Consider the following 24878-nt stretch of genomic DNA (forward strand, 5'->3'; position numbering starts at 1 on the left):
GTGTAAGTACATTGGTGTTGCTCTTAGACTTCTCTCAGGCACCAAAATTATTTCGAACAATCCTGCTTACTACCAAATTAAAGCTGAAAAGTTGATTTATTATTCTTATATATTAGAATGATTGATTCTTCTCTGCATATGATTTTGCTTACAATTGAGATATAACAGAAAATGTTCTAATTATTTTCCTGTATCTCGAAATCAATTACCATAATCATTTTTACTGTAATTAATTAAGAAAATTTTTGTCACAAAAACTACAGATTCAAATTTTACTGTAACTACCAATTTTTTCATTACCGTAATAAATAATTGTACTAGTTTACTATATTTAGATGTTTAAAAGTATAAAATATCAAGTTAATTAAACTTTAGTGCATCCAGTTTTTATAGTGTTTATTGTTAACTTTACTATTAAACATCCGAAATTTAATGAATCACATACTCGAACATATTCAGGATTGACAACCTGTGAGAAATTTAGGTTACCGACCGAGATCTGAACCTGTTCTCCCCTGAAAACAGCACGTCAACACCTTTACTTCCTACATCATGTTTCCATCCGAAAGCCAATGTTATCATTTTAATCTAAACTAAGCTTATTCAGTTAATACTTTGGAACACCAAGAATGTGCTTGAATAGAAAACAGTTGAAATTTCAAATTTTTCAAGATGTTCTATAGTTACAGAGCCTCTGATAGAAATTTATAGCTATGCACAGATACGTCTATAATTAGGCTATAAGGATTATTATTATTTATGTTATATGCGAGCGCGTATATTTTTGTTATATACTTCAGAAATATTCATATATATTTAGAAAAAAACTTGTAACTGTAATTATAATGTATATCTTTTTAATGGTTAATAAACTGAAATATTTCACACTTATTCTAGTATATAAACTGGAAAAATTTCTTTTATTAAAACTTATTACTAAAATATTTTAAATTATAAGAAAAAACTGGAGAATTATCTCACAAAAAAACCATTTAAATTCCAGTTTAAACTTAAATAAATACTGATAATTTAAATAACAGATTTTAATTTATAATCTAATTTTTAAAAATCAATAGCTTTTCTTACGCTGTAAAAAAGTCGCAAAGTAGATCATTTTTCAAAAGAAACAATACTTTACAAATTTTGCATAAAATCTTCATAGAAATATCAAACTTTCTCTTTCTTTGGTGTGAATCTTTACATGACTTCTCAACGCAGACTTGTCAGAAAACCTTCGAAAACAAAGTTCGCAATTAAATGGCTTTTCGCCGGTATGAATTCGGAGATGGGTAATCAGATTTCCTTTCTGGGTGAAGCTGCGTTGGCACTGATCGCAAGAGAACGGCTTCTCTCCCGAGTGAACCCTAATATGAGTCTGCAAATTGCCCATTTGATTAAACCTCCTATCGCAGATGTGGCAGACAAAAGGCTTTTCTCCCGTGTGTATCCTCCGATGAATTATCAAATTTCTTTTAGCAGTAAACTCTTTGCTGCAACTTCTACAGTGATAAATTCCTTTCTTCCTTTTAAATTTGACACCACCTAAAATGTAATATTTTTGGATTACTGTTTGGACTTTGTGTATAATTTCTAAACTATTATAAATAATCTATTTTAATTTGAACACTATTTAATAATATTTTACAGAATATTTTTTTGTAATCAAATATATATTTGTTATGTTTGCAAGACTACATATTTTCTTAATTCCTCCTAGTTAAAAATTATATATTTTCTGTCTTCTGTATCCGAACAGAGATTCTTAATCCAACTTCCAGGAAATTCCTGAAATAATAGAAATTTTTGCTAGTTTTTTTTTATTCTTACAATGTGTTTACATAGCAAAATATCCATATTCTTCTGGAGATCTGTAAAAAATACATAAATATCAGAAACAGATCTATTTTATATATATTTTGCTATATGGATTCCTTACTTAAATATCTAAATAATATGGCATAAAGTTATAATTAATTTATAATATAAAAGCTTCGGATAATGAAATAAATTCAATCCGAACGTACACCGAAATATAACTTTAAGCATCTTAATTAAATTTAAATGGCGCAAACATCATAGAGAGAGAAACAATTCAAGAAGAAGCAGAATATTTGAAGAAACATGCATGAACACATCAACTGCTGCATCAATAAATCTGTTAAACTAACAAATTCATATTAAAGGCATATCTAAACTTATAAATAATAGTAGAAAGGAATGCAGAGACAATCTAAGTTTTCTATCACTACTTTATTAGTAATTAATTTAAAGGGAATCAATAGTTGATGATTCCATACCTGATTTATTTTTTAAAGTTAGTAATATCTGATCGTGAGTTTATTTACACAGACCGATGACTAATTAAAATATCTTCCAATGCCGCATCAATGATTCGAGAAGAGGTCGACGTGACATTGACTGCAGAAAGGACAGGCGAGAAAATTATATATTGTTAATATTTGTTTTTATATTCAGTAGAATTTGTGTGCAAAAGCAGAGAAAAATTGGTTGAATAAATTCATTTCTGAAGTTAAGAAATATTATTTCATAAAAAAATTATCAAAAATAAGACCACCACATGATAAAAAAAATTTATATTTGTATGAAATTTAAAGATTGATAATCAAACAAACATTTTGAATTGAAAGATTTGACAATGAAACACAGAGAAAAATGAATTATAAGAAATCATCTTTATGTCATGAAAGTAAATTACATTTCATAAAAGAGCTTCCAGAGATAAAAAAACTAAGGTAAATCTTAATGTAGTTCAGGTTACCTGTATCATAATCTTACTTATGTTTTATATAGCTTGTCACATTTCAAATGCGTTAATTCCTAACTGCTTCTTCTTTCTTGGGTTCTTCTGACTTGATATTTGATAGCACTAAATGAATAAACAGAACATAAATTAACATATCTTCAAAATTCATTTCTGGATAGAAATATTCTTCGTTAATATAAATAATAACAATATCATTTAGCTTGATTAGTAAAAAATATACAGGGTGATCATTTGGACACGGATAATTTGAAAGCTGTGTCATAATAAACACGTCAGTTATAGCAGTGTTTCTCAACCTGTAACAAATTGTCGCCCCCTTCGATAAAACCATTACGTGGTATTGCCCCCTTCACTTCAAAAATTTGATGCCGAGGGCCGAGGCTAATACCAAATTCGTATTGCATTGAATAGACTAGTGACTAGTATAATGTTATTTGTTTAATTATTTGTAAGCAGAGTCTAAAAATCTGCTACTCATTAGCACCCCTCCCCATTAACTCCACATCTGCAATTGTCTAGAATTCAGAGAACTGAGGGGTCACACAAAGGGAAAGAGATAGCTTGGTCAGGGGAGAGAGGAGAGAAAGGTTCCCACCTTTCAGACTGGACATATGTGAAACGGACACAAAATTCATCTGTGCTTGTGAACACCTCTCTTTTTAGTTCAATTATTGTATTCTTAATGTTTGTGATATTACATTATTGTATGATATAACAAATAAAATATCTAATTATTCTTAATATAATGTTTTCCTATATCGCTCAGAAAATTGTTTTTCGCCCCAAAATATAAATTGTTTATAATCACCCCCCAACATGGAAAAACGCCCACATGGTGCGATATCGCTCCCGTTGAGAAACACCGAGCTATAGGAAGTTCAAATTCTGCTGTAATGAAGAGGCAAAGAGTGAGTTTTGTTGGGTAGTTTCATCACATGACAAATTGAGAATGGTACTGACCACAGAGAAATGCACTAAGCATATCTTTTGGCATGCAAAGTTTCAGACTGACACAAATTTTATCACATTACAGTTTCAGGAACACGCCTAAGTACAGTTGCACATTGTATTAGTATGTAAATATGCAAATATTTGAAGAAATAGGATCAATCATAAAGTCACATTCAAATAGTCATAAACATGATCCTGAAAAAGAAGTTTCCATTACATTGGTGAGTAGCCCGAGGAAAAGTCTATGATAATTAGCCTTGGAGTTGACACTGCTTCACAAAACATATTGTTCAATATTACTTGAAAATGTACCCATAGTGCTTGTACATACTGTAAGCAATATGAGTAAATTTTCAGATAACATCAAGAATGCACTGGTTTGCATGCAGCATAAGAAAAGTCTAGTTAGTGGTCTGAGGATACATCTATGATAGTCGTCCAAGGACAACCATCACAGACTTTTTCTCAGTCCACTCACTAATGCAGTGAAACACAAGCTTCTTCCTCAGGATCATGCTTATGAATAATGTCATTTCTTCAAAAGCACAATACCAATACACAACTGCACTTAGGTATCTTTCTGGAACCGTAAACAAGACAAAATTTGTGTTTAACAGCCATCACAGTCTCAAATAATTTCATAACAATTTTTAGTGTATTGCTCCCTGGTTACATCATCTTCACTTTTGTCAAATGAAACTACTCAATGAAATAACTCAATGAACCTTTACTTGTCATTGTGCTAAAATCTGAACTTCATACAACTAATGTCCTTACTACAACACAGCTTTCAAATTATCATCATCCAAATGTATATTTAAAATTCTAATTAAATCTCTCTACATCTTTTTCTTATCCATCTTATTCATTGCGTAAGTAAAGAATTTAAACCTATACTTTTTTCGTAAAGTATTTTTTATTTAGTGTTTGAAAAATTAGTACTAATACATACAAATAATGTCTATATTTACAACCAAGTATCAAGATCAGAGTTGAAAATTAAACAATAAACACATATGTAAAGTAACATGAATGGTAATTGGTTAACTTCCTCAAACTCTTAATTCTTGATTGAGAATATGGACAGTAACTAATTTAACTAGGACGGTAAACTCTCGTGAATTCAAATTCCGACGCACCTGGAAAAGTTTGCGAATTATCAGAGATGCGCAATAAAATAATAAAAATTTAGATAATAATATATACATTTATAAATAAAAACAAGACAATTCTTTTAAAAAGGGGTCAATATGTTTTATACATAATTATAAAAATTAACTGTATGGTTAGAAACGAGCCCGTATTTAGGCGTTACAAACACAAATAAAACAAAACTACGTGGTGTGGCCAGCCTGCTGATCAGGCACAAATCCATAACCAAGTACCAAGTTCAGTGGTTCATCCACTCGGTCACTGGTAGGCACAAAAACAGAATAGATAAATTGCAATTACTTCTAAATTAAAATACAAATATAATGCACTTTCTGATTTATCTGCATATCTAACTGTAAAAGTGAAGAAAATAAACTTTAGAATACCCGCGAGATGTCAAATAATAAAATTTAATAAAATCATTTAGTTGAATTCAGATTTATGTTTTATTCTAATGCATAATGTCTGAAGATAATTTACTTCATTAGTTTAACTTGTAACATGCTTAGTAGTATTACTATAATATAAATAAAATACATATTACTTACAAGTCTGACCATCTCACTAGTTAATAACATCTTTATCTGCAAGTCCAGATCACCCTACAATAAAAATGTTTTATATCACAGAATATAATGCACAAACTAGACATTTATTTTATACTTTATCCATTATTTTGCAGACAGAATATATTATAATTTTTAAGACAATTTACTGTCTGGAAGTTGAATATTTAATACATGCAAAAAATACATTAAACATAATTAAATTAATTTAATTAACTTTGACATCTAATTTCAAAATACAGGGGTGACTTGTACTTCAAATTTAATTTGTTTCAAGAGGCCATTGTTTGAATTCTGAAAGGTATATATAATTTCATCAAACACCAAAGTTTTTAAAATACATTAAAACAGTTGTTCTCAACCTTTCTGAGATCATGGACCACCATTTGTATACTTATTACATGGAGCATTAGCCTTGATACATTCAAAAATCAATAGGCAATTCCATGTTTACTGTTCTCGTGAAAAAGTAAGCAATAAACTAATAAACTTTAGTGTATTGAATAAAAATAACAAACGTGAAATTGTCTACAACTAAGGTAATATGTTGTAGTCATTGGAATTAATTTGTAATAAAAACTTAAACACTCGACAAGTTTGTGGAACATGTGTTGAGAATCATTTCTCTAATACAATCAAACTATTCTATCCTTTCTTTGTCAGACATTTGCACTTTGTGTCAAACCTTTGATAAAAATTGCTTATATTTACATCTTTATTCTAGAATTTTGAGCGAACTTTGCTTCAGTATATAGATGCAACACAAAGATAAATTTCCTGTAAAAACTGAACAAAATTCAGGTTTTCCTTCTTGTTATGCATTTGTCAGAAAACCTTTGTAGCGCTTCGCCGCTATTAATTATATGTATATATTTATTTATTTTTTTTTTTTTTTTTTGTTCGATTGTTCTATTTATATGTTTGTTTTTTCGTTTATGTCGCGTCGCGTATATGTTGTTGTATCGGGTTTTAGATGTAACGCACGGCCATTTTGTTGTGTACCGTACCGTCTGTTGTCGTCATTGCTGTGCCGTGGTTTTTGATTGGCTATTTGGAGGGTCACGTGGGAGGAAAAGAAAAAGCTCCCGGATGGTGGGAGATATAAAGGGATGACTTCCACGTGTCGAGGCATTTTTCATTCTTCTCTTTCGTGGATCGGGGATCTGGAGCGGTGACGAGACGAGAGAAAGGATTCGAAGCAGAGCAGCCGATCAGGAAGAAAAAGAAAAGACAAGAACCAGCGAGAAGAATCTCATTTCGTAACTACGTGTCCCACGAAATACGGCGACGGTATCTACCATCTTGTAAATGTTTGTATAGTTTTTTAAGGTTTAATCGCGTATTAGTTTTAGTCTCGCGATTAATTACTGTTGTAATCTTAGTGTTATTGTCATCCTTAATTTTGTTAAGAACGCTGTTTGCCTGTTTAAATCAGGCGATCAATTCCCCCTTTTTGTGTGTGTAATTAATAAACCTTTGTTTGTTTATCTATACGCTTCTACCGACTATTCATTTCCACTTCCTTTCATACCCGCAAACCACGTGCTTGCGGAGTCCACATTGGCGTCCGCGACAGGATAGTGAATAGTCGGTTTAGCGTACATCCCCTCATTTCATTTTCGTTCAGTCCGTCGCACATTCCAGGCCCTACTATTTGTGTAACGTATTCGTCGCTGCGCTGCACATCTTCGGGTTTGAAAATTTTTTTCTTTTCCTTATGGAAAGCCATACTGTAGTATCATCCGGATTGGCAATGGAGGGGATCAGTAATGTCCCTATTGTTACCGGGTTCATGGGGATGATCCCATGCTTTACGAATTCGCCAGGCGATGTTTTGGATATATGTCGCTTCTTTCAAACGGTGGAAAACGTGGCGTCTCTCGCAGGTTGGGAGGAGCAAGTCAAAGTAACCGTGGTTCAGGCCAGGCTTAAGGGTGAACCGCTGTCGGTGTTTTTTGACCTAAGGGACCAAGGCATCACGAGTTACGACGAAATAAAGAGGGGTCTCATTAAATGCTTCGATCGGAGGGACAAAGAACAAGATCCTTTCAGTCAAGTCCTAAAAATAGCCCAAAAGAGAGGAGAGAAAGTCTGTGAGTACGGAATCCGCATAAGGTCTTTGTTCTCGCGCGCCGTGGCTCATAACAGCAACTTGGCCACGCTCCGGGATAACGCTGTGAAAGAGTGTTTTTTGAGAGGTTTGGCCACTGACATCCGGAGGCAGGTAATGCAAAAACATCCGGACACCTTGGACCAAGCGATATGTAGGGCAGAGGAAGAGGAGGAGATTGAGGCGGCTTGCGGAAAAGGGAAAATAATGAGCGAGGTGTGCACGAATTCAGAACATAAGGTTTCGTCCTCTGAGAAAGAGGATGGCGTGAACAGCCGTATTGCAGAGCTCGAGGGTCAAATACGGGCATTGACGGAGTCGGTCGCATCGTTAACAGGATGTATGAAGGGAAATGGGAATCCCGATAGAAAGTGGAGCAATGAGAGAAGATGCTATGCTTGCGGGGAGAAGGGGCACCTGGCTAGACAGTGCAATAAGCGTAGGCATTTAAACTAATGGAGGGCCATTTGGGAGGTCAGACAGATGGCCAGAGCGTGAGATTGGAACTGACCACGAGGATCCAATTATCCAGGCGCGGGTTACCGACAATCGAAGGTCTAATGTTAGGTACCATGGTTACTTGCCTAGTCGACACGGGCGCGGAAAGGACCGTTATTAGAGACGAGCTAGCTGAAAATATAAGAAAACAGAATAGAAACTGGGTTGTGTTTAATGATTCCTGTATAAGCGGAATGTCAGGTGCTCTCCTGAGAAGTGATGAGGCTGTAATTATCGATTGTAGATTCGAGAACGGGTGTAGGGTATGTGTTAAGGCTCCTAGTTTGAGTTTTCCAAAGGGGACGGACTATGACTTAATTTTCGGCATGGATGTTATTTGCCAACACCCAGAGCTGCTGACTGGCATCAGAGTAGTTGTGAATAGTACGAACCTGAGGGGAAGTGGGGATTTCTCCATTAATATAAACACTGAGCTAGGTGATAAGACGGAGTTATGGAAGTTGGATCACCTTGAGGAGAAGGTTAAGGAAAGGGTGATTGATGTGTTAAAAAGGTATCCAAACGCTGTGGCTAACGAAGTTTCAGAGTTATCGGGGACCAAAGATCACGTGCACTCCCTTGAATTGACGTCTGAGTGTCCGATAAAAGTTAAGCAATACCGTATCCCATACAGCTACTTGCCTGCCCTCAAAAGACAAATTAATGATCTCCTGAAGGCGGGAATTTGCGAGGAGAGCACGTCAGAGTGGAACTCCCCGATACACGTCGTTCCGAAGGACTCTGGCGAGCTCCGCGTCACTCTGGATCTGAGGAAGGTAAACGAAATAACGAAAACGCAGGTTTTTCCGATGGCTAGGATCGATGACATATTGTCTCAGCTTAATGGGAATAAATATTTTTCGGTTCTAGACCTTAAGGCGGGTTATTTTCAGATCCCCTTGGATCCCAGGGTAAGGCATGTTTTCGCGTTCTCCACACCTTGGGGCAAATACCAACTTTGCCGGATGCCTCAAGGGGGTAAGAACAGTGGGAGATTTTTTCAATATGTCATGACGAAAATCCTGGCTAAGTTCGTAGGGAACTCTTGCTTCGTCTTTCAAGACGACATCGTTTTGTTTTCCCAAACATTAGAGGACCACCTTGATTTGTTCGATCGCGTTATCAGCACCCTGAATAGCGAAGGCCTTAAACTTAACCCAAAAAAATGCCAGATATTAGCTGAAGAAGTAAGTTATCTAGGGCACATAATTAGTAGGGAGGGAGTACGTCCGGACCCAAGTAACATCGAATCCATAAGAATGGTGAGGGCGCCCCAGAGCGTGAAAGGTGTCCGCAGTTTCCTTGGCGCGGTAGGGTTTTTTCGAAATTTTATACCATCCTTTGCTGACCTGGCCGCACCGCTTACCGAGTTAACAAAGAAGGGAAAAAAATTTGTGTGGGGTCTGGAGTGCCAGCAAGGGTTCGAAAAGTTGAAGGAAGCCATCGCCACACCGCCATTATTAGCACACCCTAATTTTAATGAACCCTTTTTCTTACACACCGATGCTTCTAAGATAGCGGCTGCTGCAGTGCTAGAGCAACGCAGAGAAGGGGGCTTAGTACCGATCGGCTACTTCAGTAAGAGGTTTCAGGGAGCTGAACTTAATTACTCGACCATAGAAAAGGAGTGTTTGGCCATAATCATGGCCCTGAGGCATTTTAAGTTTTTAATCTTGGGGCAAAGGACAATAATTCTCTCCGATCACAAGCCTTTGGTCTTTCTTAGTAACATCAAAAACGGAAGCAATCGCTTAATCAGATGGGTGATGGAGCTCATGGATTATGACATCGAGGTGCAGCACGTTAAGGGCGTGAATAATAATGTGGCGGACTTTTTGTCAAGGAACGTTAATGGGGTATATCACGTTGAGGTAGGGGCCACGAAATTTGTTATCCCTGATAGGTACGAAATACGTTTGTCGCAAGACAGAGACGAATTTTTTGGACCTATTAAACGGGATTTAATGAGAACTCCTGATGGTAACGGCATAAGGAGTAAGATGCCACAGTATATAGTAGTGGACGAATGCCTATATAGGCAAAGTTATTTCAGGGCGCGCGATCAGTATCACAACCAGGTCTGCGTGGGGGAAGACATTTCCAAGGAGTTAATCAAGGCTATTCATAATAATAATCTGTCGGGGCATTGGGGAGTACGGAAGACGATGATGAGCATCGAAAAGCATTATTATGTCAGAAACCTAAAGGATAAAGTAGAGGAAGTGGTTAGGACCTGTGAAAAGTGTCAGAGGCACAATATTCATAAGGGAAAGGCCCCATTTCAGGAGAATGAGGTGGCTAATGCCCCTTTTCAGAAGATCGCCGTCGACATCATAGGTCCCCTTAATACGACGAGTCAAGGGAATAGCTTTATCCTTGTGATGATCGATATTTTCACGAGATTTGTAGAGATTCACCCCTTAAGAGATCAAACTGCGTGGTCGGTTAGCAATGCTATCTTTAACTCAATAATCTGTCGTTATGGTGCACCCGAAACTATTATCTCGGATAGGGGGACGAATTTTCTTTCGTCCCTGTTCTCCGATTGTTGTAAGTGGCTTGGGATCAAGAGAAACATTACTACAGCCTACAGACCGTGTTCAAACGGGTTATGTGAAAGAGTTAACAAGTCGCTAATAGAGATGATATCAAAGTCCTCGGAGAGAGGAGGGGCGGAATGGGATGAGATGATTTATCCGGCCTGCTTCGCTTATAATAATTCGCACCACTTGGCAATTGGCGAGTCGCCTGCATTCCTGTTATATGGAATAGATCCCCGCATTCCAAATTTCGAACAACACGTCGATGAAAGCACGACTGACGAGCGTAGGACGTTTCTCATCACAAAACTTCGTGCTCTAAGGGAGTCGGCAGGGAAACGCGCTACCAAATTTAACGAGAAAAGAAGAGAATACGGGAGTAAGGGGCGAAAATTGGAGAAGTTTTTAGTAGGACAAAAGGTCTGGGTGAGAAAGAAGGGGGGAAAGAAAAATAAATTCGCGGATAAATACAAAGGACCCTTCCGCATCATTAGAGTCGTGAACCCGACTACGTATTGCGTAGAAGGGTGTAACTTCAAAGACAGGGAGACTGTCCATGTTGACCGTATAAAGATGTGCTACGGTGAACCGGTAGAAAAAACTAGGCGTGGGGAGAGAAAAAGGGGAGGAAAAAGGCAACCTAGCGATCATGAAATAGAGGATGAAGAGGAGGGTCAAGATGGGAGATGGAACAGGAGATTGAGGAGCAGTGATGTTAGGGTAAAGGGTGTTGGTAACGACGTTCCGCAGGGGAATAGCGCTGACGAAGGCATAAGCAAGCGACCGTACAACCTAAGGCATCGTGAGATTGACTTCCGTAGGCTACACTACGGTAGTTAATCGTCTCCGAGGGGAGATATGTAGCGCTTCGCCGCTATTAATTATATGTATATATTTATTTATTTATTTTTTTTTTTTGTTCGATTGTTCTATTTATATGTTTGTTTTTTCGTTTATGTCGCGTCGCGTATATGTTGTTGTATCGGGTTTTAGATGTAACGCACGGCCATTTTGTTGTGTACCGTACCGTCTGTTGTCGTCATTGCTGTGCCGTGGTTTTTGATTGGCTATTTGGAGGGTCACGTGGGAGGAAAAGAAAAAGCTCCCGGATGGTGGGAGATATAAAGGGATGACTTCCACGTGTCGAGGCATTTTTCATTCTTCTCTTTCGTGGATCGGGGATCTGGAGCGGTGACGAGACGAGAGAAAGGATTCGAAGCAGAGCAGCCGATCAGGAAGAAAAAGAAAAGACAAGAACCAGCGAGAAGAATCTCATTTCGTAACTACGTGTCCCACGAAATACGGCGACGGTATCTACCATCTTGTAAATGTTTGTATAGTTTTTTAAGGTTTAATCGCGTATTAGTTTTAGTCTCGCGATTAATTACTGTTGTAATCTTAGTGTTATTGTCATCCTTAATTTTGTTAAGAACGCTGTTTGCCTGTTTAAATCAGGCGATCAATTCCCCCTTTTTGTGTGTGTAATTAATAAACCTTTGTTTGTTTATCTATACGCTTCTACCGACTATTCATTTCCACTTCCTTTCATACCCGCAAACCACGTGCTTGCGGAGTCCACACCTTAATAAAAGTGATGTACTAAATTCACAGTTTGTCTATATTTCTGAACCATTGTATTCTAGTCTTAATTAAAAAAGCTTTTGTTATGCACACATGCACACACACACACATGCATTGCCTATTTTGACAATTACTTGTTTGAAATTAAAAAAAACAATATTTTCATTCCTCTCTGATAACAGTGGCGTAGAGAGGAGAGTGCAAGTGGGTGTATCATGCACCGGGCGCCACTCATAGAGGGATGCCCAAATGGTCTCCAAGACAAACTATATGTGTTTCTGGAGGAGAAGGGGGCACCGGGCGCCAGTTATGTTCGCTAGGCCACTGTCTGATAAATCCAACAATTCATATTAAATAACTTAATAAAAATATAAATATCTCAAAGCCTGATAGTTATATTAAATCCAAATGATTTCAGGATTAAACTAATTTAATCTGGCAATTGTTTGGCTTTAATGACTTAATACACCAGTAAAGAGTTTACAATTACATTATAACACTTGATATTTTCCAGTGTTAGATATTAAATTTTAATCTTACAGTACACTAAGTCCTAGATTTATTAAACTAAGTCCTAAATTATTTAATTAATCAAATGATAATACCATGTTCATAGAGCCAAACATAGATAATTCAATTTTCATATACAATAGTGGAAAATTTAAGAAATTTCACAAACACCATTACATTTTTATTTACCAAATCTTAAATATATAATTTCATACTTACATGTTAAAATGGGAAGACTCTCTTGCATTTCTGATATTTAGCAATAAATTACTGCTAAACAGAATTCTAGACAACACCACCATTTCTAGAAAAGAGTAATAATAATAATTCCATTAATAAATGAAGATTTTAAGAAAAAAAAACTACCTTTCATATTGTCATATTCAAATTTGTATTAAAAAATAATGTTATACTTAGTAACTTTCATTATCAATAAGCAAGCAGGATAAAAAGGTTATCAACTTCAAAGATGATGATACTTTCCCCAACACGTGGAAAGTATTCCTCCATCCCTCTCAAACACCAGAATTTACACATATTCATATAGCAATTGTCTCCACTAATCGGTGGGTGTGCAAATATTTCAATCAGATTGTTCGAAAATCGTGCTATTCTTTCGTACATCATTCGGATCTTATCAGCAAATCAATGCGTGACGACACATAAAATGGATCGTTCAAAAATCATGTGGTTATATTTCAATCTTTAATCCAGTCTTGTTTTTGCTTATAGACAGTGCAGAAAACAAAAAATTGGAAGACAAAAATCATCCAATACCTTTTTATCCAGTGAATGTTATATCAAATCGCATTTGGGTGTGCAATTAAAAAGAATGTTTCCTTAAAATAAGTCTGAATTTTATTGTCTTAATACAGAAACGGAGACGACGATAATTAAAAACGAATGCATAATCTTGGTAAACGTTAAATTGAATAACATTAAAATGGGATTCCACCATACCACAAGCAGATCGTAATTACAAATCTGCAGACTAAGCATTTTTACTCGGAATAGAAGAAAATGTGTGTAAAATTTATATCAAAATTTATATAATTTAAAAAAGTTCTAATGCAGAGTGGCTTCAAAAGCATACTCAGTAACGTACCTTTTAGTTTGCAGACATTATAGATTTTCAATCTGTCTTCAAACTGTTCTCCTCCACTTGTTTCTAAATTAATCAAATTGATGAATAATAATTATTTTAATGATTAAATTAAAAGAGAGAGATGATAACATGCTTATCTTTACCATCAAATTCAATTATTATTAATAAACTTATTAATCAAATTAAAAATACATATTATTTGATCAATTCAATATTTATTTATTTGAATTGATTTAGTCATATCAAGAAGAAAATGTACAATTAATATTAGTTCAATGAAGAAATATATATATTTCTTCATTATTTCTTCTACGAGGGGAGTCCGATATTAAAGATACAGGCCAAAATTACACTAGCATTTATAATTAAAGAAACTATTTAATACATTTCACGAAAACGCCATACCTTTGTTTGTTTCTCAACATTATTGCCGTAAACATTGAGGGATTTATCCCGGCGTAACACTAAACATCCCTTCACATTTCTGTTGCTTGTCAAGTTGCTTGAAGTAGTCCATACTCCACATGTCAAACCAAACTGTACTTGGCACAGCAGAATTGGGAGGTCCTGCAACATCCTCCATATAGTCCAAATTTAGCCCCCCATTGGATTTTCATTTCTTCAGACCTTTAAAGAAATTTTTGGCAGGGAAACGCTTTGTGGATCAGAAGGAATTGGAAAACACCGTTCTGGACTACTTCAAGCAATTTGACAAGCAACAGTATCGTGAAGGGATGTCGAACTTGTGTCATACTGGGATAAATGTCTCAACATTTACAGAGATTATGTCGAGAAATAAACAAAAGTATGCAGTTTTTGTGAAATGTATTAAATATATTCTTTAATCATAAATGTTAGTGTAATTTTGGCCTGTGCCTTTAATATTGGACTCCCCTCGTAATATAAATTACGTGTATACTTAGAATGAATGTAACTTCTTCAATAAAGAATTACACTATAGAAGTGTACAACAAATACGGGAATTTATTTTAACTTTATTTTGTTGAATTGCTCATGGAGAATTGCAGCTTCACATATTTTTGTGAACAGTAGATAAGTAACATAGAGCCTTTGTTCCATTTCGGCAAAGTTTTTCTGTCTGTTCTTAATTTTTTCAACTTTAATTTAAACAATTACATTACTCTCACATTATACACACACAACTCTAATATTTGAATGTTTGAAATGTTCATTAAAATTTAATTTGATGTTTAAGCTGAAAGAAACGTTTAATCAAAAATAAGAAAACAAATTATTATATATTTTCAAGCAATGGCAACTGTCCAAAAGATTGTTCAAGTTACAATACAACATAGAATTCACTACACTCATAGAAATAGCAAAATAGAGCTTTATAGAGCAGTAGCTAAATAATAAGAACAAAATATTATTCATTATTACTCAATAATATTTAAGTATTTAATGATACTACTGACTTGAAACTGTCTATAATCACTGAATTTGTACACTGAATAGCACTAAATTTGTTTGTATTGGCAACTGTAAAATTGGTAGGCATTCAAGTTTTTGGCATTTTGAGCGAGACAAGTTCACCCCCATAAGCACTAGCTTTTAATTCAGTGTAGTTTAGGGCGAGTAGAGCACTTTAGGACAAACCAGTGTTCTAATCTGAATGTGACTTATGTGTTTTAAATCATAGCCAGAAGATATGATTTTGTCATTCGTGTACCGACTGACTGATTAAAAATATTAACAAAAATATGTGCTCTGTATAAACTGTCTGAAAATTTTCACACATTTTGAAATATTATCTACAATAAAATTCTACAGAAAGCAAAACTATTTGAAGTAAAGATATACCGTAAAACTCCGATTATCTGAGGTAATGTGAACCGACACTAACTCGGATAAATGAAAACTGAAATGAAACATATGCATTTTTAAACCTCTTTATTCTTTAGTGATTTTAATCATATAAAAGAATACTTTTTACATCATTTTCTACACAACTTGGAAGTCAAATGATAAAAGGTAGTAGAAACAAATTGCCAAACCTTTCATAGGCATAGAAAAAAAGACCCTCTTCATGCCCGCAGAGCAGAGAGTTTAAAAAGTCACTCACTTGACACAGTTAAAATTAAAAGTACTACAGTATTTATATACTCAATTCCTTCACAGAAAGCTTTTATAAATTATAAGGAAAGTACAGTTTTCACTTAAATATTTCTCAGATAATGAGGAATCTCAGTTAATAAGCCCTCGAATAATCAGGGTTTTACAGTAATTAGATATTAACTTTTATAAAATAATATAATAATCATCAATACATACATATCTAAACATTCTAGATTTTGATCTGTTGATTGCATTTCTAAAAATAGTTTTTCATTGAGTGCAACTTTCTTCTACTCGATAACAATTACTTTTTCTCTTTAGTTAATTAAGTTATAAACTAATCAGATAACTTAAGCTTGAAATATTTTATTAATTTCATCTTATTGTTTCTTACAAAGATATTGTAATAATTGTAAATTAAATAACACCTGTTTTTTACAATAACTAAGGAAGAATTGGGAAAATTCAAAATGCATACTACTATTAACACCTAAATAGGGGGCAAGTTTCCAAAGAAAGTGCCATCTCCCAGGTGGCATCCCCATTCATCAGATCACCCACGTCACATTGCCGTATCCAAACAAATTACATAATATAGTTACTAGATAAATGGCAAAACATTTTATTCAATATATATATTAAGAAATTAAAAAGATCAAAGCATTTAAAAGAATATAGCATATGTAGTTTGATTATATCTTATAGTAACAAGACAAATGCAATTGTTTTATATTTGACATCATTTGACGAAGTTTTAATACGGTTTGAAAATGTTTAATCGAATGTGTATCTACAACATAACAACAAATATTAATTTAATTCGCTCGAATCGCTTTCGGGGTTCATCCAGGGGCCTTAAGGTGCAGCAATACCCCTATACCAAATCAATCAGTTTTTTACTTTATAATAAAAATAAATATAACACATATTGCACGATCTCAGTTAGATAAGATTGGGCAACTAAAGTAATTCTAAAATATCCGAGTAACATTCTCTGAAAACGACGGGGCAGAGAGCACCCGAAATCCACCCAAATCCGCCTCGAACATCACTCGTATCCTCAAAATCCCAGATAAGCAACGAAATAGCTCAAAGGATGTGCGGAAAATAATCAAGACGTAAATACAACCCAAGAATTGTAATTCAGTCAGTTTTATTGGTATCTGGCAATGCAACACACGCCCGGGAGATCTTTTGAGAAACTGGTCCCTATTTCAGTGTTACAAATGTGTCAAAAATGTAGAAAACTCCACTGGCAAGACACAAACTCACAACCAACTATCGGCATTCGGTGGTTTTACCCACTCGTTGCCGGCAGGACTAGAGTTATAATTCAGTCATAAAGCTAATTAATCCGACGTTTTGTTTTAAACAGTAATTAAAGATCCATGTGCAAAGAACGGCATCAATACTTGACACATATAACATTAAATCATGCTTTATAAAGATTTTTTGTGATAATTTTAATAATATCAATCACAATACTGATTTTCTTACCGATGCCGAAGAGAATAAAAAACACACTCACACAATAAAAATGAAACAACAATTATAAGCTAAAATATCTTCCATATATTTGTTAAAATCAAATTAAGCTTATCTTATTTTAAAAAACGATAAAGTGAAGTAAACAAATAACACGTGTGGAAATTGACTAATTTCTTTAACAATGGAGGAAACTGATTAATTTTATTAACAGTGAAAGGAAACTGACTAATTTTTTACTGTGCTTTTTTCTTTACACAGAAAAATCAATATTTAGTAAAGGTCTGTAAAATTATATAAATTTTAAGCTTAATTTATAACTTAATTACTTAAAATTGGAGTATTCTTGCACCAGATACTTAAACAAACGTTAAAATAAGCTTGGTCTCGGCACATTACGACGACAATAATACAATTTTTTTAACACACAGTTTACCTTTAAAGGGACCATGTTGCGGATTTTAAATCCTTTCCCCGCCTGTTTCGTCTCTAAATAACTTAATCTGAACGTTGATCATCGTATCGAGCGTTAAATTCCCTTTAAATACGAAATTTCTCGTCGCTCTTACGTATTTTACGTATTTTTCGCATAGCAGTAATTCATAAGCACAAAAAAACATTAATTTTTTCAACAACATTCCTCCATTTTTTTTTTCTAAATTTGCGCGCTACAAACGTAACAGTGCTGCCAGTTCGGTGTATAAATTTGTAATATATTTAGATCGTACTTACTTCATATTTATTATTCTAAAATTGTTTGTATTATTAATAATATTATTATTATTACTTTAAAATTATAATGTAATATTTGCTCGGTTATAAAATTATATATATTATATATATATAATGAGAGGTCGCTAGTATCGACAACAATCGATATCATGCCACGCAATTTTTTTTTCGGAATTAAAAAAGAAAACATTCGTCCGTTTATAATCAAATTATAAAATGGAAGTTGTATTTATGACTCTATAATGAAATTATTTTTAAAGAATTTTTTAAATTTATTAATGTTTGTATAATTTTATAGCGCGCGTATATATATTGATTAAAAAGAGCGTCTAGTTGATAGCCATAGTCCGTTCCGTGTAAAAGTCCCGTATAACACGGTTTCACTCTAATAAAGTTAAAGAATTACTAACATAACACGGTATTTATGGAGTTTTGCACAAGGAAAGTCCTGTTCTAATGTTGGATATACTTTTTCAACTTGTTTTTTGTGAATACCCATTGTTAACTGACTAGCCGTTAGACAAAACCCGAAGAATGAAATAATTGGAAAATCTCTGTGTTTTATTTTTGTATGTGGGTTTGATCAAATCTACAATGGAGCGGCCGGATGGTGAGAAACGGGCTTCGACATATTCGATCCAGACCATCCCCCGAAAAATTCTTCCTCGCCCGGATTCGATCCCAGTTCCTCAGAGCGGTAGCCATTAGAAAGACTAGAATTCGTAGCATGCCGTTAATGATCTCAATTGTTAGCATTCCATCTGCACATTCCCACACACTAAAGACTATAATCATATATGTACATATATGTACCTGTAAACTAAATTGACCAATACAACATCGGCCCACCAGGAGCCAAACGGTTCCGTTCCCTGAACATTGGGAGTTCGGTAGTGGATTTGCGCCTTGCCAGGACGAGCTAGCCACGTGAAGTTTTCCCGGTTTTTTCCATGTCTGTAACGCTTAAATAGGGGCCAGTTATCCTGGGGCCAAACCCATGATTGAACTTCCAGTGTTCAGGGAACGGAACCGCTTGGTTACTGGTGGGCCTTGTATTTAATTAATGTCTGTTTAATTCTCATCTGTATCATTTTCTGATGTGGATTATATCGTTTATAGACAATCCTGGCCTCATCACTGATTTGGCTTTCATCGTCATGGAAATACCATCCTTAGAAAATGCAGTTTTGCCATAAAACAAGATGGAATCGGTAAATTCAATGGCACATAAAGTAATTAGTTTAAGTGCCATTGAATTTACCTTACTTCCAATAATCCTTCAATATCCTTAATCCGACACTGTCTCGGTCTCATATATGTGTATATATATATATATATATCGGATTACCGAAATGTACTGTATTTCGTATAAGAATGATAGGTGTTAACTATCACTAATGCAGTAAAACACAAGTTAGACTACTGATCATAACATCCGAAGGGGAGGCCGGATGGCCGAGCGGTCAAGGTGGCAGCCTACCGCTCTGGGGGACCCGGGATCGAATCCGAGCGGGTCGAATATCCCCAGGAATTTTTCGGGGGGTGGTCCGTTCGAATATGTCGGGCCCCGTCCCTCACCACCCGGTCCCCCCATTGTGGGCTTGGCCGAACCCATAATGGGCTTTCTAAAAGAGGCCCTCTTAGTGCCCACAGGGCGGAAAGAGTTAAAAAAAAAAAAAAAAAAAACATCCGAAGGGGCTGCCGTCGCCGTTAAGAGTGTATTTATAAACTACCCAATTATGTTGCTAATAACAATGCGGAAAAGCATCCAAATATTTATTTGTATCGTATTATCTCGAAAGCTAGAAAAAGTCATTGAAGGCAAGCAGAAATAACCCTCACTACACGTAATTTCCATTACAAAAGATCCAGCAACGAGTTACGTAACTATCTAGGCAAAAACACTTAAAATTACGTATGGCGCCATCTGTTATGAGATTTTACTTTTAACAATTTTTATATTATAAACTATTATAAAATAGCAAAATGCTTAAATTCGAAGGTAGAGATGAGTTTTATTTATTTATTTTTAAATTGCAAATGTTAACAACCAGTAAAATCATTTGTCGAACCTTACTCGGATATTACACGTGACCCTCTCTCTCCCCCACCCCCTCCACCTTTAACCACTTAAATTTAATAGCATGAATGCTCCCAATACACAAACCACCCTATAAAATTTTTAAAATTTTCGATTAAAGACACAGGAGTTATTAAAGTGGATGAATAAAATCGTGTTCCCACACAATTAAAATCGATACATACAGAAAACAACCCGATTTTTTGCATTTCTCGATGTTTCAAGGAAATAACTAAAATATTGTTATAATAGACAATTTATACCGTTTATCGTGTCAAATATGATTTACTGTAGTATATATGGAAGGTAGTGCTTCTATATACAGTGGCGTACCTATATATGAAAGGTAGTGCTTCTTCCCATATACAGTATACGGAAGATAGTGAATTCATTCACGCATATCGATTTTAATTGACCTAATGGCGTAATCTTACTATTAATACTACACATAATTTTCTTGTATAAGATTTTTTAAGTTTAATATAAACCTTAATATAAGTTTATATTAAAATTTGTGGCCATCTCTGTGTTCTCATCCGTATAGATAAGAGCCAGGAAGAGCCTATTTTATTTTATTTTACATAATAATTGACTTTTTTTAGTAAGAAATATGGAGAAATATAAATTAAAACTGTATTTAAAAAACACGTCATTATATCAAATATAAATAAAAAATAAAAGTAAAAAAGTATTAACTTTAAATTGATGAACAAGACACGAGGCAGCCATAAATTTCAGGTCTCATCCCTCTCCGAAAGCCATAAAAATATATCAATATAAATCAACAAAAGAAATAAAAACAGAATTTTCTCCATTTATTAAAAAGCATAATTAATTTATATCACGTTTTTCGTATAATAAACTAAATTTAGAGCCCTCTTCTGCTTAAGGACACGAACCAAGTGGCCCTGTACATATTGCCTGTAGCTAGATTTATTGACAAACATTATAATAATAGAAAGGAAAGTATAATTTCTCTTAAGAGAGAAAAAGTAATGTTATGTTACTTAAGGAGGAACGAAGAAGTCACAGGGGCCGGTGGCGCAATGGTAGCGCGTCTGACTCCAGATCAGAAGGTTGCGTGTTCGAATCACGTCCGGCTCACTTTCACTTTTATTTTTTATCTCGCTCTTACTTGAAATTACTGTTAAGTTGCAAGCTCCATCATCAATTGAAGACAATGAAAACAGTCACGTGTATGAAATAAAAGAAATACAGAAGGTAGTGTTAGATCAATGACGTATCTAGAAAGCTTTCGATTGACTCCAGTAAGGAGGTGAATCAAAGTGACAAGCAAGCCAAAAGACATGCTGTACTTCGTTTTATTAAAAACGGGCATATAGAGACTTGCCCCCCTCAAATGTTTGTCAGCCGTGATTAAGTTTAATTTTTATTTAGATTAAAATTTTATAAGTTTTAAGTCTGCTTTCACTTTAAACTATACAAAGTCCAGTATAACGTACCCAATGCACCTGATCTAGGTGCCCCCAATGTTGCCGGTGCCACATGACAGAATTGAAACAAACTTTATCATTGGCTGGCTTTCTTAGCTACTTTTTGAAGGGATAAAAGGAATTCTTACGACCTTCTATACAGCCTTATAATTTTCTAAGAATATATTTTGTTTTATTAATAATAGAATTAATATTTTCTAACAGTTTTATGATAGTATACATAATTATATTTCCAATGAAACAAAGATAGTATAGATATAGGCCTACTTATCGTTATTTTGTTGATATAACGAATGCATTGTCGCCATAACAATACTGATAATCTATAAATAGAAAATAGAATGTCTATTTGTTTGTCTGTCTGTCTATTTCCTAACGAGATGAGGCCCCTGATAGTTTTGCCTATACTGTCGTATTTCTATTCTCAAGGTGAAGGAGTTGTGGACTAACTTCTAAAATAATGCCACTTTGGGTGTTTTAATGGGTTTTTATAGGGTACATGAAACTTTATACCTATTCATCTTTACACTTTATCTCTTAAATTGCTGAATTAATTTTAAAATTAATTAATTTTATAGGCTAACAATTAAGAATAATGATATTTATTACGGTTACTGTTAATGGGTTACACTTGGCGGTTAACAAATAATCAATACATAAAGCGTTAGTGCAAGGTTAAAATTTCTGATAAATGTCAGAAATTCACGACATTTTAAGAATTAAAATATATTTTTTTATGTTTTGAATGGTTATAATTTGAATTTTTTTCGGGATTTTCAAAGATAAAAGCATTCTTCTCCTCCCAAGAATACCAATCTTTCTTGAAAGAATCCCAACCGAGAGTGGCACTAAGATTACTTCTTACTTCATCTCTATATTTTTCCAATTTTTCTGCAACTCTTCTAACCTCTCTGCTTTGAACGCTTCCATTTTGAAACTTAGAGCAAGTGTCTACCATGCCCAAAATCTCATTAGCTAGGAATACAGCACCACTTAATCCTAAAGCAGTGCGATTGTCCATTCCAGTGCAAAACGGTTTCATAAAATCAAGCGCAGAAGAGCTACAAGTTATATTACCAAGAAGGCCTTCAGTTATATTTCTTCCATTAACAAAAGGCAAATCTTCTAATTTCCAATCAAAAAATCCTTTTAACACAGGATTTTCTGTAATATACTCAGCAATTACAGAAACCAAACCATATTTAGAATGACTATCGACTAAGGAATTTTCGTTTAGTCTCAAACTCTCCATTTTTGGTAAAGTTGGAGGAAGATGGGAATTCCAAAAATCAACACTTCGGAAACTCGAATATTTATTTTCATCGAGATAATCACGAATCAGTTGGATCTCTTCCTCGTCCATCTTCTTCAATACGTTTTTGCATATATTTACCAGCCTAAAATATTCTTTGCTTTCCTTTTCCAATCCTTCTGTGCATTTGAATAATTCATCCATTATTTCTTTTGCATCTTTACACAAGTTTTCTGTAAGGAAACTATTCATAGCAGTGGAACCTTCAGAGAAAACCATTCCAAATGCTGTCAGATCAGTTCCCACGTTCTTCCAATCTTTAGATGCTTTCTTGTCATTGATGAATGCACTAGTAATTAAAGCAATAGACCCAACAATTTTTCCAATATCTCCCCCGATTTTGACACAGTTTGCAATATCGGTATTATTGTTTATACTCTTCTCAATGTCCTTTAATTTCTTGACTGCTTTGCCAGATTTTACATCCCACGATCGATAAGTATTCATAAATTTTGTTTTCTGCACATCAATTCTTTGGACTGATTCAAACAATTCGTTCATGTTTTGAGAATTTCTGCAATCTGGAAGCATAAATTACAATGTGTTCAACGAAAGAAGAGATTGTAAAGATTATCTTAATATAATTTATGAGTAACTTAATAACCTCTTTTAAAAAATAATTATTAAACATTGAAGGTATATACCTTGATTTCTTGTTTTCGAACTCCGGACCCAAATGCCAGAAGAAGATTCCATTATTAAATCTGTAAATAAATAAATAAATATATATTATTTTATCAGTAATTATACTTTAAAATTAATTAATTTACATGTAGTCAAATAACCATGTCTTATTGCGAGTGGTTCAGCTATGTTTGCAATTTGTAAGCACTTCGAGGAAGATTTGGTTATTGAACATGAATATTTTACAAAGTAATTTAGTATAAATAATGTTTTATTAAGGTAGGAAAGCTTTACGTGTACACTGTGTTTTTCAGCACATCCCTTCCTGTTATGTACAACAATGTACCTTTAAAACCCACTTAAACTGTAAATAACAGGCTAAGGCAAATTAAAAACAATAAAAATATCCGTCTAATGAGAAGTTTATACAATAAAAGAGTCGTAAAGAATTGCTCAAAAACGCATTTTTATCCTTAAATAATTAAGGTATAATAGCTTTAAACTTACCTATTCTTAACTGTATTTAACTAGTGTAGCAGGATTAAATTGTTTCTGTATGAAAACAATGTACAGTCTGTACTGAAGTAGTTATGAGTCGCAGTTTTTATTGTATTGCTAAGGTCACGTGGTAAAGTTTTTGTAATGGTTTCTGTTATATTTTGCATTGTAAATTGACAATTATCATTTAACATATATTTAAGTACAGTAAACCGGAATTGCACGGTATCGAATATTTCTTTCCGTTAGGCAGGTTATGCAAGTTTCCGTTTTATACAGGTTCTGTTTCAGACAGGTTTCACCTTATAACAGGTCTATAGCGAAAATACAAGGGATACATTAAATAAGGGTCAGTTTCCCTTAGAAAATCCTCCTGCACGTGTCGGGTTGCCTTATATAAATAATCCAATCAATAATGTGGGTGTACAACCCGTGGGGCGTGCAACTGAGCCATGAAATTAGAGGGTAAAATATACTCTCCAATTTTTTACAAGTAAAGGATAATTAACATCAAACTACTACTACATTTTTGAATTTTCTTAATAATATTATACCTTATTTACATACCTTTCTCTCCAGATCCTGCCACTTTACGTGAAATCACCTTGTATAAATTAATTTCACGATAAATACCTTTTATATAGTTACTGAATAATCATTTTTCGATATGATTTTGTGTTAATATCAACTTTATTTTGGTTTCGGTTACAGTTTTAGTTTGATTTTCCCTTAGAATTCTCATTAATACCTGATTAAGAATGTTTATCACAAGAATTATGCCTTAACAATAGTTAAATATCTACAAATTTTTATATATTA

The 24878-nt window shown here is 34.3% G+C and overlaps 1 protein-coding gene, 1 long non-coding RNA gene and 1 other non-coding gene across 3 annotated transcripts; 1 reads left to right on the plus strand and 2 right to left on the minus strand.

The window, feature by feature from the left end:
• Positions 1 to 1452: 1452 nt before the first annotated feature.
• Positions 1453 to 18013, minus strand: LOC136990338 (uncharacterized). Its single transcript, XR_010883042.1, has 6 exons — positions 17796 to 18013; positions 13799 to 13861; positions 12913 to 12997; positions 5437 to 5490; positions 2797 to 2887; positions 1453 to 1542 (listed from the first exon to the last, which is right to left on the minus strand). It is a non-coding gene; the product is annotated as an uncharacterized lncRNA (long non-coding RNA).
• A 3190-nt stretch (positions 18014 to 21203) lies between these two features.
• TRNAW-CCA (transfer RNA tryptophan (anticodon CCA)) lies at positions 21204 to 21275 on the plus strand. Its single transcript has one exon. It is a non-coding gene; the product is annotated as a tRNA-Trp (tRNA).
• A 967-nt stretch (positions 21276 to 22242) lies between these two features.
• LOC136990389 (uncharacterized) lies at positions 22243 to 24655 on the minus strand. The gene is made up of 3 exons (XM_067288780.1): positions 24627 to 24655; positions 23582 to 23641; positions 22243 to 23458 (listed from the first exon to the last, which is right to left on the minus strand). Exons 2-3 carry the CDS (start codon positions 23631 to 23633, stop codon positions 22338 to 22340), a joined length of 1173 nt encoding a protein of 390 aa, XP_067144881.1. The 5' UTR covers positions 23634 to 23641; positions 24627 to 24655; the 3' UTR covers positions 22243 to 22337.
• Between the last annotated feature and the right edge of the window lie 223 nt (positions 24656 to 24878).

The sequence above is a fragment of the Centruroides vittatus genome, unplaced genomic scaffold (genome assembly GCF_030686945.1).
Source record: "Centruroides vittatus isolate TY-2023 unplaced genomic scaffold, ASM3068694v2 scaffold_907, whole genome shotgun sequence".
Lineage (NCBI taxonomy): Eukaryota > Metazoa > Arthropoda > Arachnida > Scorpiones > Buthidae > Centruroides > Centruroides vittatus.